The 15,443-nt window shown below is 42.7% G+C and overlaps 2 protein-coding genes across 2 annotated transcripts in view; one reads left to right on the plus strand and one right to left on the minus strand.

Moving 5' to 3' along the window:
* Positions 1 to 4,372, plus strand: part of CCNB2 (cyclin B2) — a 9,117-nt gene extending 4,745 nt beyond the window's left edge. The window contains exons 5-9 of the mRNA XM_018564233.1: positions 210 to 368; positions 622 to 858; positions 1,453 to 1,593; positions 2,046 to 2,156; positions 4,200 to 4,372. Of these exons, the coding sequence (XP_018419735.1) occupies positions 210 to 368; positions 622 to 858; positions 1,453 to 1,593; positions 2,046 to 2,156; positions 4,200 to 4,307 (756 nt within the window). The 3' untranslated portion in view covers positions 4,308 to 4,372. The remainder of the gene's footprint in view (positions 1 to 209; positions 369 to 621; positions 859 to 1,452; positions 1,594 to 2,045; positions 2,157 to 4,199) is intronic.
* A 7,843-nt stretch (positions 4,373 to 12,215) lies between these two features.
* The window catches only part of MYO1E (myosin IE), a 139,380-nt gene continuing 136,152 nt past the window's right edge, over positions 12,216 to 15,443 (minus strand). The window contains exons 27-28 of the mRNA XM_018564241.1: positions 14,366 to 14,535; positions 12,216 to 13,220 (exon numbers count right to left, since the gene is read on the minus strand). Of these exons, the coding sequence (XP_018419743.1) occupies positions 13,144 to 13,220; positions 14,366 to 14,535 (247 nt within the window). The 3' untranslated portion in view covers positions 12,216 to 13,143. The remainder of the gene's footprint in view (positions 13,221 to 14,365; positions 14,536 to 15,443) is intronic.

Consider the following 15,443-nt stretch of genomic DNA (forward strand, 5'->3'; position numbering starts at 1 on the left):
CAAAGACCTAATACTTCAGGGTAAAACATCTATCCATCAGAGTCTACCCCTGTCTCAGTTGCAGAGATCAATTGTGAAATGGCTTTAATTTCCCACATTCCTGAAATGTAAATACTGGTCTGCTCATACTTGTGCTGTAACACTTCTGTGTCTAAACCTGCTGAGTATTTTATGTGGCAGCTTACTCTTAATGTCTGTATTCAATGCAGCTCAAGCAGTCAATTAAACAAAGATATCTAGACGGAATGGAGGTTAACGAACGCATGAGAGGCATCCTGGTTGACTGGCTGGTCCAGGTTAACTCCAGGTTCCAGCTGCTTCAGGAAACCCTATACATGGGTATTGCTATTATGGATCGGTTTCTTCAAGTAAGTTGTCTTGTTAGCAGCTTTTTCTTGGTGGTGTGGGTTACAAGGGACCAGTTAAGAATGTGCAGGCTGATATTGCTGGCCTCATCTGAAATGTTTGCCTGGCTGATGTGATGCAGGGTATTCAGACTCTTCAAGCTGATCTACCTTGGTGTACTAATGCCAGAGCTGGGTCAAACTGTTTCCAGACTATCAGCAACAGTAGCCTATATACACTAAACCTTTCCTTCAAATGTTTGAACATGTGTTCTAGGTTCAGCCTGTTTCCCGTGGCAAACTTCAGCTGGTTGGTGTAACATCACTCTTTGTGGCTTCCAAATATGAAGAGATGTACAGTCCAGAAGTGGCAGACTTTGTTTATATCACAGACAATGCATACACCGCATCCCAAATTAGAGAAATGGAGATGCTAATCCTTCGTGAGCTCAACTTTGACTTGGGACGACCACTCCCCCTTCACTTCCTACGACGTGCATCAAAGTCGTGCAGTGTAAGTTTGCATAAAGCTATTCATTGGTGATGCCACCTGTGCATGTAACTTGGAATGATCTGCTTCTCCTGATGTATGTTTACAAATCAATACAGTAATTCAGCTTTGAATAAACAAATGGGATGGCATACTATTAAATCGCTTGATTATCCTCTTGCCTCCCAAATCACTGATTGTGCTACAAGGTCCACAGCATTGTTTACATTTGCCAGCCTCTTTATCAGACATCCACGCTTACATGGTCTGGCCCCATATGCTTCTGTAAGGCTCCTAAATGAATAGGAGTTGATCAGCCTACCAACCTCAGGTCTATGGGGTTGAATTGCGCAGATCAAGGAGCCAGCGGGGATGTTAAACATGCTGTGTGCTTCTGAGCCAGCTTGGGGGGGGGGGAGGAGATCTGAGGAAGATCTGACTCCGATCACATAGTTACCACTTCAGCATTTGAAGCATATGTCTGTTATAGCTTCAAATGCTGAAGTGTAACGACATCTATTTTCCAGCTTATTGGCTTTGTGTAGTGGTACGTAAGGCATATTTAACCTTACCCTTTTGTCTCAACATGTAGGTTCACTTTATTTTTTGTTTATACAGGCTGATGCAGAGCAGCACACACTAGCAAAGTACTTTATGGAACTTGCCCTTGTTGACTATGAAATGGTTCATTTCCACCCTTCTGGGGTTGCAGCAGCTGCACTCTGCTTAGCCCAAAAGGTCCTTGGAGTTGGCAGCTGGGTAAGAAATGCTACTTTCCTATAGTTCATCAATTTAAAGATCATAATTTTTTGAATAGCTGTATTTGCATCTGTATAGTCTTGAGGGTGGGGAGAAATGCCTGGGGCCCTCTCTGGACCTACAGCTCTAAATTTCCCCATGGCTTCTTTATGTATGGCTACCTGCTGTAAATGTGAGCTGACAACTCTCCATTGCTTTGCTGCATACCAAGCATTTTTGGCAGCTATGCCTGACTTCTTCCCTGCTGGACTAGAACACTCTCACTGTCCACTTCAGGAAGTGAGGAGCTCAGAGTTCTTGTACCAAGATACATGATGATCCTGCCAGAAGTCTTGGCCAAAACACATGGACATGTACTTTATTTCATGTTTAGCACTTCATGCTTTATAGTTCTGTGACTGTTAGTCATAGCTGTTTTTGTTTATTGGATACTTTTATTTTTGACTTATTAGGGGGCTACACAGCACCACTACACTGGCTACACAGAGGAAGATCTGACTCTGATCATGAAACACATGGCTAAAAATGTTATCAAAGTCAACCAAAATCAGACTAAGCATGTGGTAAGTAGCTAGTAAAAACATTGCATTAACTGTTACCAGCGCTTGGCTTCTTAAATGGGCAAGGAACTGGTTACTGTAAGCCTGTAGAGCATTAGTAAAACACTTTCACTTTTTACAGTAGGCACCATAAGCATTCTGTAAGTCTAGACACCCTAACCATACTGGCATGTGACAGGTTTTGAGCCTATCAATTGTCCAACTAGATTGTACAATGAAGTGCCATGTAGGAGTGCTCCATCAGCATGCAAGTATAGTATACTTAAATGCAAGCTTTTTGGTCTTTTTTTTTCTTCTTGCCTCTTCCCTGGGCTATGGGCAGAAATACAAGGTTTTAAAATGGCTGAAGCCACCCTAAAACAGGATATCGGGGCCGGTGTTCAGGAAACGTTTTAGCTTTCTGTAGAAACAGCTAAAGTATCAATCAGCATTTTAAAAAGGCTTAAAACAATTTGGCTTTAAAATCACTAACCTTTTCCTATTCTAGCTAAGTTGGTGACCCTAAACTGAGTCACATTAAATGCTTTAAGATACCTGAACTGTGGCCAAATGTAGCTTATTTGTCATCTGTAGGTCCTCAAATGTCTCTGAATTCATGCTGTCCTGGAGGGAGGCTACTTTCCCCAATCATCTTCCAGGACAGCAACCTGAGAGATGATTGGTTCCACCTTCTACAGGAAACACAATTAGCAAAACAGCTAAAAGCCCCTCCCCTTCCCCTCGTACCTCAGTTTAGATTGTGTTTCCTACCGTCCAGGACCACGTCACGTTTGTTCTTTTTCTTCCTGACCGGTTGGCCTTGAGGTCACGGATCCCCCTCTGTGCGGCTCTGCTGTTGAAGGTGTTTTCCCTCCCTTCTGGCCTTGCTGTAGAGCGGAGGGGTGTTTTTCCCTATGTTGTTTGAAAGGCCAGGATCTGGTTCCTTTCTTCCCTTAAAGGATCCACTCCTGAGGCCCCCAGGCCGGTGGCCCTGTCCTGCTTCCCCCTGCTTGATGTAGGGGAGCTGGTAGTGGGGTTCTGTAGCGGTGTCCGGCATGCTGGAGCGGTGAATCGAGCGGGCAGTGGACTGAGAGGCACTTCCGGTGTGTTCCAAGCCTCGTCTTGGGGCGCATGTCGTCACTTCCGGTCGCGGGTGATTTCTTCGCTTCCGTCGAGGCTTGTTGCCTCACTTCCGCTGCGCGCTCTCTGCTGTGAGGTGTGTTGGACCTGCGGAGCTCGAATACCAGGACAGTCTGTGGGGGAAGAAACCGCTAACGCTGCCCGATGGAGGAGGAAGGCAAGCCAGCGGTGACTGTCCCCAAAGGTAAAGGGGTGAGTGAGGCTGTGCCTGTTTACACTTTTACCAGGGACACTTTGTGACAGTGGGGGTTGTACACTTATCTGCTTTTATTTTACTATGCAGGAGTCATCAGGGAAAGTGTCTCCTCAGGATTCTGTTTCACTGTCTGCCCCAGCTACCAAGTTACTTAAGAAGCGCTGCGGCAGCTGCAATTTGAAGCTTCCCTCGGGTTATTCTAAACCCCTTTGTGACTTATGCCTTCAGAAGTTACTAGCCTCTGAATCCACTAGTTTTATTAAAGGTTTTCTGGATTGTATGAAGACAGAAATGGTGGCTACAGTCCAATCTTTTAAGAGTGCTATGGCTGATATGTTGCCATCCACCTCTAGTGCTCCTATGGGGGCAGGGGCCAATCTTCCTAGTACCTCAGGGGTACAACAGAAACCGCTCTCTTTCACAGAGGATTTGGATAGAGCAGTGTCAGGTTCTGGCTCCGGATCAGAAAGTCCCGGGTCAGATGGTCCCTGTGTTGTAAAGTAGCCTCCACTTCCATAATGGACTACAATATCAATACATTTTGATAAACTAAGATTGTAGTCCATGGGAGCAAGCTTGAAACTACATCTAATTTACAACACCGGGACCATAGGGAACAAAAGTAGCTACCCTCCGGAAGGTTAGTAGCTGCATAAAGTGATGCTCTACAGCCGATAGGCTACATTTTAAAATGTCTGGAATGTGTAACACATGTTAATTTCTTTTTCTAGGCTGTGAGGAATAAGTATGCCAGCAGCAAGCTGATGAAAATAAGCACCATGCCTCAGCTGATGTCTACAGTTATTACCGAACTGGCTGCAAGTTTGACTTTCCAGTAAAACTGTCTTGCAACACTAGGACTACCACTTTTTGCACTTTTATGAAACTGCCAATACTGGCAAAATTGCTGCTGACTCTGTAAATAGTTTTATGACTTTTAGATTCTTATGTGACTGCTGGGACTCCTGAATTAAATAAAATTTCCCTGTTTTTAAAGAAACGTTTGATTCCTTTGTCAGAGCATTGGTTTTGGGTTTAAATACTGGGAGGTGTTTTGGCATTGTGCAAAGTAAAAACTTTTCAAATTATTGCTGTTTGTTGGGGATTCTATTCTGATTTTGCTCGTTGGAATAACCCAGTATTGCCAAATCAATAAAGATCTAATTGCCTTTTCTACAGCAAGCTACTAGTCTATCGACTCTTCCTCCATCTCAGCTGGTGCACATTTGTAAGATTCCATACATTTTTAACAGACTTATTGAGCAACCTGTACTGGCATTTCTTTCGAAGATAAAATGCTTGATTCTTTGTGGTGCCTGCAAGCACCTGTGTAAAATTGTATGTGGAATTTTCTGGATCCTTGACTTGAATTGTCTGGGGGGGGCAGTTGCTGCATATTTCAGTCATGTGTAGTCTAGTCCCTGATGTATGGCAGATCTTTAGTGGGCTGCACAGTGCCATAGAAGGAAATTACTTTGGGAGGGTTAGTCTCATAATGGGGGTGACCTTTAATTTTGAGTTCGGGAAGTTGAGTCTCAGTGTGCAGACTGGGTAAAAATATCTATCGCACCGCAGGTACTTGTGTACTCCAGCCTTTTAGGTTGGCTTCATTTTGGTGAAGTAATATTAGTATTAAGCTGCAGACTCTTGGCGTGGGGTGGACTGGGTTACTGTATCATGCATTACAATAAGATGCTGATATAGCAAGGGATGGGATTGTCCTACAGAGTATTAAGTGAGTATCTAGACCTTTGAGTGGGGGAGGTGGGTGGTTAGGAATGGCATTCAGTTAACTGTTGGAGAACTAGGAGGTGAGTGCTTTTCACTCACCTCATAGTTCTAGCCGACCTGTGACAATGAGACTGTCACAGGTCTGCTCAGTAGATCGAGAAGTGAGCGAACACATACTGGCATTCGCTCACTTCTCAATCTTGTCACAGCTCTCCACCGTGGCTGGACTCCCTGCTCCGATCCTCCAGTGCTGACTGGTGGGAGGGGGTGGGTACAGCTGGCTCTGCCTCTAAATGGACAGAGCCAGCTGTCACTCACGCAGCTGGGCAGATCCAGATAATCGGGATCCGCTACAGCGTCTCAGTATGCCGCGGGCTGTAGCTCACTGTATACTGAGCTTAGGGTGACTGGAGGATGCTGGTTTGTGTCCTCCGTTACCCTAAGAACTATAGGGAAAAGCCCTAACCCCATAGGTCTCCAGTATCAAGTGGCCATACTGTAAATGCACTGTACTCTGTAATGCTGCAATTTAAAGTGTTTCCCTTGCATGGGCAAAACACAATCTCAAAGTAGAGGTGCACTGAAATGTAATTTTGTAACCAAAAAAAATTGCCAGACCAAGCGCATAACTTGGGTCTCGTGGAAATGGACCAGGTCTAGTCTAAACAGACCCCTGATATGTGCCTCTTTGAAATTGAGTGTCGAGTTGCTCTTCTGCAGCCCCTGTTATGAATGAACAGGAAGCCTCTATTCTGAGTGGTTTTCTGTTTGTTCATTAACTCGTGGAGATGGTAAGTATACTAGGTTTACAAGAGTGAATCAACAGGAGGTGATGTAGAGCACTTGCTCTTTTATAATTAGACGGGGTAAACATTTATGTCCTTATTTACAAAGTACGATCAGCTAATCGCTGACTGCTTGTAAGTGCTCTCCAGCTTGACTCGCAGGATGCTGAGCAAGCGGTGCTGGAGCAAAGCTCCTGTGATGGCTCATGGCTGTCTCCGCCCCCTCACTGCTTTCATTCTGATCTGGTGCAGGAGGCAGAGCTCTGCCTCTTGCGACATTGCCCCTCACGGCTCCCCCCCACCGTTCTCCATCCTGATCTGTCATGGGAGGAGAGCACGCCAACACCACTCAGCCTCAACAGTTTGTTGCTGGGAAGTAGTAGAGGAATCACGACTGCACGGTTTGCCAAGTATGGTACCTGTGGGCATTTTGGTCAAAGTACCATTTTTAGACTGAAGTAGGGATGCACTGAAAGTTCATCCCCCCCCAAAACAGAGTAGATGTGGTAGTCAAAGGTGTGCACCCTACAAAACTTGGATCGTTAGAGGGTAATGTGACTTTGCAGTTGCCCCTCCAATCTGGGCCCCCCCTGCTATACTTTTGGGCAAATGCTCCTGCTCTTCTGGTGTACTATCTGTGCCCCATACTGCCATGTAGTCAAGCTCTGTACTTTACTCATTGGTCAGCATGTTTACCTGACCGTGCTGGTCAGCATGTTTACCTGACCGTGCTGATAAGTGAAGGGTTTCTTGCCAAGTGCTTGCTGAAAATGCAAATACACAGCACAGGGCTGTGCTACACAGCAGTACAGGGTATGGGTAGTGTACCAGCAGAGGAAGGAGCATCTGCTCAAAGGCAAGTAGGGTGGGGGGTGGCCAAGATTAAAGGCGGTAATTACATTTTCCCAATTCACCTGGCAAAGTGGGAATTACCCTGTAAATATATACCATAGAAAGAATTTCAGATCTGGTAAAGAAGCACAAACAATCTAAGGCCTGGTTTACACATTCATGTGGTGGGAGCGAGTGTCTAGTTTATGCAAATTTGTTTGCTATACATTCCCTGTTAAATTCAGTGGTTTCAAATACAGCCAAACCCGTGTAGTTGACATGTTTGGGGTTTTGCACAAATGCACATCTTAGCTGCGTTTGAGGGTGACATTTTAGAAGAGAATTGCTTTGCAAGTGCCTTTTGCTGCATTTGTGCGTGTGCAGGAAAACTTGTGTTCACTGAACAATGCAGCTGTGAATGGGGCCTTTATGCTTCCAGATCTTAAGGAGGTTGTAACCTCCTGTGCACTCTGAAATGTTTTTTTCCAAGCAGTATTATCAGTCCTGCCCAGTTCACCTCTGTACTGGACACTGCCTTGTTAGAGATGTGCTCTGTAGTCCTCTCAACCTTGCTGTCCTGGGTTGACAATGCTTTGTAGAGTGAGCACTTTCAACCTATTGTGGGGGAGTGTTACTGGCAGGATCACTAGGTAAAAATAAGAGCCTGAAAGAGTTATACCAGCAAAGTCTTTAGCCAATTAGGGCTTCACAAGGTGCATTGTCTTGTGGGGGCGTTCATCGGTCAAACAGACCGCCGAACGCCCTTATAGTTCGTGTGTTCGGTGGAACACATGAACTAGCGATCAACTCTAACTTCCAGCCCATCCCTAATTGTAATGCTTTCCAGACTTTTATGTACTAGTTAAAGTTAGCTGCAGAGTTCTTTCCGGGTCCATAGCTGTGGCATTGCCTCAGCGTTGACCATATCTCCTGAAGACTCACTCTTGCATTGTTGGGAGGCTTTCAAATTTCCCACTAATTTTTACTGTGGAAAGGGTTAACATCTTAACTTCTAAAAGGGACGAAGTGCTTGGTGAAGTGTAGCGCTCGCTGAGCTCCCTTCCCCACCATTCAGCATTGAGGAAGCACCTCCCCACTGCTGCTCCCACATTGCAAAGAGCCACATGGAACTCTGATCTATGATCCGTTCCTGCTGCATGCCTAAAATGACTGTGTTCACTACCAGCCACCCGACCCTCACTTGCTGCCAGCTATTTGGGTTTTGTGAAGTCCTTGCCTTGCACATTTAAGCCTAGTTGCATCGCTACTATGCAGATGCAATATGTCTGTGGACAAAGGTCCACAGTACCCTCAGCTACTTTGTCATGAGACAGGGAGTTAGCCCCTTCTCCTCCCTCACAGAAGTGCTGGGTTTTGAAGGACCCTCCTTTCAAAGTTGTCTCCCCCTCTCCTATTTTTTCCTGGCCTATTTTAGCCCCCTTCTCTCCTATCGGTCTGGTTTCTATTCAGGCAAACTAGTGTGTCCGGCATGAACTAGGCAATCTCTGGAATGATCCTTAAGCTTTTTCTGGTGACTTCCTGTAACTTTGCAAAGCAAAGTACAGAACCATCCATAGGGCTGCTGGCTCTTTGGAACATTCCTTTCCATTTCTTCCACATCAGGGATCTTAGCTTGGACAGGTTTCCTGGTTCGGATTCCATTTCACACTTTGTAGGTGTTGGTGCGCCTTTACTACTGAGGAGTGTGAGTCCTTCCTGCGACAGAGGAGGTAGTATTGCACTGGACAAGGCTGAGAGTCTCAACCACACTCGCACTGTTCCCTTAAAATGTGACTCCTTTTGTTGTGAAACCCCCCGGGGGCTAGTGCCCAATCCTTCTGTAGGTGGCAGTATAACCCAACAGTATTTGAATTCCTGTGTCCCTCGATGGACACCAAGAAAAGGATTTTAGGGTGTGTACAAAAATCCTATTTAAATAGTCAATGATTCCTGAGAGAAAAGCTGCCTTTAATACAAATAATAAAGAAAGCCATTGTCTGGTTCTCTATAAGGCCACATGTTTGCATGTGCATTGTTGTATGTGTTATATGTAGGGATGAGGTATGGGTTCGGGTTGAGCATAGTTTCATGGCAAATCCAGTTCATAGATACAGAGAACTAATGCAGCCGTTCAACATAGAAGCCAACTACCAGTAATGCACTTTCTGGCCTCTGAAATTAGGCCAGGCGGCTTAGAATGGCCAATGACTGGTCTCTGATAGTAGATGTAAACCCTTCACTGAATGTACAGTACTTTAGATAGCAAAATGCTGTGTATCTTGGCGAATTTGGTAGGGGGGTAAGAAATTATTTTTACATCATTAATGCTGCGGATGTATGTACTTCAGCTTCTTTACAGCTGCCACATGTACCATCTACAACCATAACAGGCTAAATGTATGTTTAAAAGGGTACATTTTCTATTTTTTGCTGGCTGCAATTTATGCTCTTCAGTCTGTCTCTGAGTCCACATGTACAGTATCTCACTACTGGCTGCATGTGTATTTTCACAGGGCATTTCCTAATTGTTGCTGGATTTTTTTTTTAACAGTAATTTTTCTGCTCAGTGTGCATCAGCACAGTTAATTTTTTGGGGGGAACGCATGTAACAGGGTGATTTGTAGGCAGGTGACCGTGTTACAGGGTGACAATCTCCCTGTTTCCCACAAAGTGTTAAAAATTATATTTTAGAGGTTTACGGTTACTTTAGCAAATTATGCTTGCGTTCTTTGAATTTCAGTGTTAGGGTACATGTTCTGCCTGTGTGCACAAATCTGTAAACAAATCATTATAAGGACCAATATCTGTCCAAGGGAGTGCATAGGTGTTTTTCATTTGTCATCACCATTTCTATTAACCCCTTCATGACTGAGGCCCTTTTTTCATTTTTTGCACCCATGTTATATTCCACATTTTAGGCCTGAAAATGACGTAAAACCCCCCAACATTATATATTTTCTGAATGCCAAGACCCTATAGAATAAAATGGTGGTAGTTGAAAATTTTTATGTTGCGCAATATTAGCGCAACTCCTTATTAAACCCCAAAATTTAGTGACAAATTTAATTAAATGCCCCAAAACACAACAAATTACCCATTTTTTAATGAAATATAAAAGATGAGGTTACAACGAGTAAAACGATACCCAACATGCCCAAGAAACCAAAACCATCTCCCATTACATGACTCACATTTACTGCACCCTCTTATCCCCATATAAAAAATAAAATTCAGGTATACACCGGTTAGACCTATTATCCCTTATTAAAACATGTTACTGATGTATTCTCTCCAGTATCTCTATTCTTTCTTTTTTATTAAAACATTAATAATAAAGGTGCACCAAAATGCTAAATTCAAAGCCAAAAAAAAGTCAGGCCGAAACCAAAAATTTTATTTAACATTTTTTTTCAAATATTTTATTCTTATCTATTTTTTATAAACTTTTTAATTTTTTTATATTTTTATTAAATATTTAGCCCCTGTTATCAATGAACAGGAATCCTCTATACCGAGTGCTCTTGTTCATTCATAACATGAGAACATAGTGTATTTACTATAAGCACAATTATGAATGAACAGGAGGTGATGTAGATTACTTCCCATTCATTCATAATTGAGGATATAGAAACCATAATATGTCCTCAATTATGTACAAACACTCAGCGATCACTGAGAACTTGTCAGGAAAAGGAGAGCCAATGCAAACAGTCACAGGAGGCTAAGCGAACGGTGCAGGAGAGCTCAGCCTCCTGTGACAGCGCGGGCTGTCTCTGCCCACACACCGCTCTGCCGATCTGTGACAGGAGGCCGAGCGGTGTGGGAGGAGAGACGCCGGCCGCTCACAGCGCTCTCGTTCCGCAGCGCTCGGCCGGCTGTCACAATTTTTCTCCTCCCCGCTGGGACACAGAGCAGCGCCCAGTGGGAAGGAGAGAATACACGGATGCACCGCTGCATCGGCCAGAAAATGGCACTTTCGGCATTATGCCAAAAGTGCCATTTTTGGCCGATATATCGGTGCATCCCTAATATACAATGATTTATAGACCATTTAGAAAGCAGTTAATTATTCAGTTGCTGCCAAAACACACTTAACAAACAAACAATAATCTGTTTATACAGCTCATTGCATACAGTAATCTGTTTTTATACAGCTCATTGCATAATGTATTTCATTTTCCACAAAAAAAAGGTGATTCCGTCACAAGCAAAATCAGCTGATGTCTGACAAAGATGAAGAGTTTGAGCATGCAAGGGAGTATAATGTCTGCTTTGGCAGAACACATTTATGAGTTTTGATCTGCTTGGCCTCCATGCAATCATAACAAAGTAAGCTAGGCAGAAGACCTTTTGCTTTGCCATCCACATCGATTCTCTTTAGATATGGAGTTTTATTTGGTTTGAGCGCAATACTGTAGTTGCTACCAATGCAGAGCCATAAAAACATAATTTTAGGTATACACGTCTGTGGCAGCAGAACCATGCTGTCCTGCTTTTCATTCAGGAGATATGATTGCTTGTTAGTGTTTCACTTACAACCTTGCTGTCCATGCCTGTTGTGTTTGCTTAAACAGGGAGGGACGGTCATATGAGCCATTATGAACACCTGTTGCCTGATCATTAGGTTTATTTTATAGCTATATTCTCCAATCCATGGTACTTCCTGTGTTCCTGTTTTTTTTTATTTACAGACTTCTGCTTGTATCTGGCTAAGCCTGTTTGCCACCTGCTCTTGCGTGCTCTGCTGAAGATCTGGTGCTCTGCACCCGCATAAGGGCTCACACCCTCTCCAACATGCAGATACCACATAAGATCAACTATCCATTTTTTCTGTGACAAGCTTGTTGCCTCTGCACTTCAGAAACCACCTTTTTAACTGGTGGGATTCCTTGTAGCCATTACCTCTGCTAGTTGTGTGTCAGATGTTGGGCTTCCTTCAGGATGGTGGCAGTGGATCCCCAGATTTTTCCCTTGTATCAGGCAGGAGTAAGGCATCCCCATTGAAGCCTCCCAAACATTTCCTCCACTGCCAGCACCCCAACCTTCTTCCTCCTCGTATTCCTCCTTTGCCTCCTGCTGCCTCATGGCATGCTACATGCTGGCGGAGGGCAGGGATGGCTTTCTTACAAAGTAAGCTGCTGTATGGTCTTTTAACCAAAATAATGACTGGTGTGTAATGTACACTGTGGTGTAGCACGGGCCACAAACTTGTGTAAATAGGGTGTTTGGTAAAGCTCCCATGAAGATGCTGGGCATGGGGGTGATTTAGAGACATTTTTCTCTTTCGCTTCCTTATCGATCATTCACTTGCAGCCTGTGCTTTATGCTTTGTTATACATACAGTATATTTGCATGTAGTAATGCAGTTACCAAAAGAATGAAAGAGCTCATGCAGGTAAAAACAAAAGATATTTATTAAATAGCCTATTAATGGTTTCAGACTGGGCTAGCTTCTGTTAAAGGGTATTTAGGAAATTTGCAATACCGAAGTCATTTCCATCATAAGCAACAGTTAAGGCTATAAAGCTTTAAAAACATGGTGGTAAGTGCATATTTTGTTAAGTACCTGATATAATAGCCCCAAAATTGCATTTAAAACATCAGATTATGTTATACAGTCATGTGTAGTTTTAACATAATTATATACTTTTGTATATATTTATATATATCTATGTACAGTATATGTCATTTGATTTATCCATTTACAGTTTCAGAGATTGAGATGTTTCCTGTAACAGGTAACAGCATTAACATGGGCCAGCCATATTCTCATATAAGACTATGCACCTGTGCAGTGACTATACATTTAATATGCAGTGCCTAGCAGATTTTGCAATCTATCGATATATAGCAACTACATTCTTACTGCATCCCGTTTCAATCAGCATTGCCTTTTCCTATGTCAGTCAGCGATGTGTTAGCAGCATATGAAACTATTTCCTTCACATAGAGAGAGAAACTGTCTTCATCTTCATATAACGTAACATCAGTAAACAAGAAAATTAAGGCACTTGCCATCACAACTCTTTCATATCATTCACTCTTTAGCCAGTCTTGCTACTGTAAAGTCTTGCAACACACTGCTCAGCAATGCATTGTGATCTACTGGGCAGCAAAGTCCAGATATAGGATTAAAGGCAATAAATAGCTTCCAGTTCAGTGCTTTGGTGTCCTTGATTTGGGTGGTGTGTAGCTGAAAGGCTGCTCCTCTGACAGGTGCAGGGCTATCATTTGGTCTGATATTCTCAAATACACATCTTAGGCACTTCAGAGCTACTGGAAGGTGATAAATAGAAAAGGCTGGGATGGTCCGGGTGAAATCTGAAAGTTAGATCTTGGTCACATAATTATTAGGGAAAAGTCCTTGTTTGCCACGTAGGCGGCCTGTCCACCATCCCGAGTGATCTGCAAATTAGAAACAATTCCACCGTTAGTGCTTTATGATGTCATAAATGTAAATCTATACATGGATATAGAATCCTTGGAATCAAGTCAACAATCACGACAATTAGAGCAGATGATAGGATTTTTGTCAAACTGGTAAAATCCTTTTCTTGGAGTACATCCCAGGACACAGGATCAGACACAGGATGACCATGGGTTATATGCTGCTACTTTTATTAGACATTGGCAAGCAAAGCTGTAAGGAAAACCCCAATATAAACCCACTCCCAACAAGCCTCCGTTTTGTAGCAAGCAATTAGGAGTGAATTATAGGAAAACAGAGTGGAGGGACCTGTGTCCCATGATGTACGATTAAGACAGTAGGAATTTTGTTTTATGTGTAAAATCATTTTCTTGGAGTACAGCACAGGACACAGGGTCAGAGTATAAAGTCCAACTGATGGATGGGCTACACAGCAAACAAAACCACATCACTAATAGGTCAAGTGAAGGGCCTTGTAGAAACTTAGAGTGCATCTTGAAACACCTTATGGCTAACAACGACATCAGAAGAGGCCTGAGCATCAATGTGGCAAACATTTAATTGATTTGATTGTGATCGGGACAGATTCTGGAGGTGTATGGGATACTATATTTGCAAAGGATCTATGGGTGAGGCTAGACCTTTGTAATACTGTGAGGTCTAAAAATTTGATGAGTGCCCATTTCCATTATATGCACCTAGCTGGACTACGGTGAACATGCAACTTTACTGGGATCAAGAGGTGAAGATCGCTCATATGAGGATAGGAAAATAAGAGTTTTTAAGTGCTGCATTTTTATGCACTTTGTTTTTTGATGTGGACTGTATATCGTCTATTGTATGCAGGCTGCTATTTGAACTGATAATTAGCGCTAACTTTTTCTCTTTTGTTTACTTCTCTTTACAGGATAAAGTCGCTAACTCAGAGACCAGCCCATACATACATATGTTGGATGGGCTAGCTATGGTTCCGATTTAACAAGTACATTATTAGCCATTTAAGTCATTTTTTAATTGTATGAAGCAACAATTTGGTCATCTCCCAACATCATAGCAGACATGACATGTATACAAGAAATGCAGTGTAAGAGGATTATATGTAGTTTACATCTATGGTATTTACCTTCTTTGATTATATCTATGATGTCATTGGCATTAAAGCTAAGCTCATCTGTATCTTGTGCATCATATGCATACAGGGCCTTGCACTGCGGCACATTTGGTTTTGGTTTAGGCTGAGGTTTAGGCCTTCCTCCTCCTGGAGGGGGGCGGCTTGTTGTCTGTCGGCGTGTACTAAAAAAAGAAGAAAAAAAAGACAGGTGAAGTGACATTTCAGTTCGAACATAAATGGTATTGAACTGCACGAGCACAGTACATTACATCCTCAAGGGACAAGTTTGGAATAGACTGACCAGCAGATGGGGCTGTTTGAACAGCTTTACACATGAATGTACAGACAATTACAACTCTTCCTGTAGCAGATTATATATCTATCTAGTGTCACGGGTCACAATTCACCCAACAAGTACTAACAAGAACTACATGCTTGAAAACATAATGATATATTTATGTTAAATCATAAACTAACTGATATTGAAAGCCAATTTCAGTTGTCAAGAAAAGCCTTGAACAGTAAGAACTATGATAACCTGAAAATAACTATTGCAAGGATATATTTATAATAGTGAAATCTATAGAGGCAAGTCAAAGCACACCACCATCCATTCACTGATAAAATTACATAGAATTACATAGAACTTCGGACGGAAAAAAAAAACATTTTTGAAGTTACATATCCCTTAAATTATTAAACAATATTTTAAAAGAAACTAGTATGCTACACAACAGGATTCAGACTAACAGAGGGAGGGCTGAAGCTTGGAGACAATTAGGTTTGATGTAATGTATATCTGCTATTAAAGGGAACATGCTGTCAGCGGGATGACCTCAACACTCTGCTGCTGCTTCACTGTTCAAATAGCAGGCTAGTGGTGTGTACCCAAGGAAACTACTACTGCACTGAAGGTCAGGGATCTGGCTCTGGCTATGCTTTTTTGTAGGGATGTCTGGATCACAAAACAGATAATTTATTTATTTCTCCTGTTAGTTGAATTTTGTAAGATCCACAGGGATTAAAGCTATCTATCTCTGTGCACGCAACACAGACACACATACCCAATATAAATATATATATATATATA

This window comes from Nanorana parkeri, unplaced genomic scaffold, assembly GCF_000935625.1.
Source record: "Nanorana parkeri isolate BGI_ZX_2015 unplaced genomic scaffold, ASM93562v1 scaffold739, whole genome shotgun sequence".
NCBI classification, from domain to species: Eukaryota; Metazoa; Chordata; class Amphibia; order Anura; family Dicroglossidae; genus Nanorana; species Nanorana parkeri.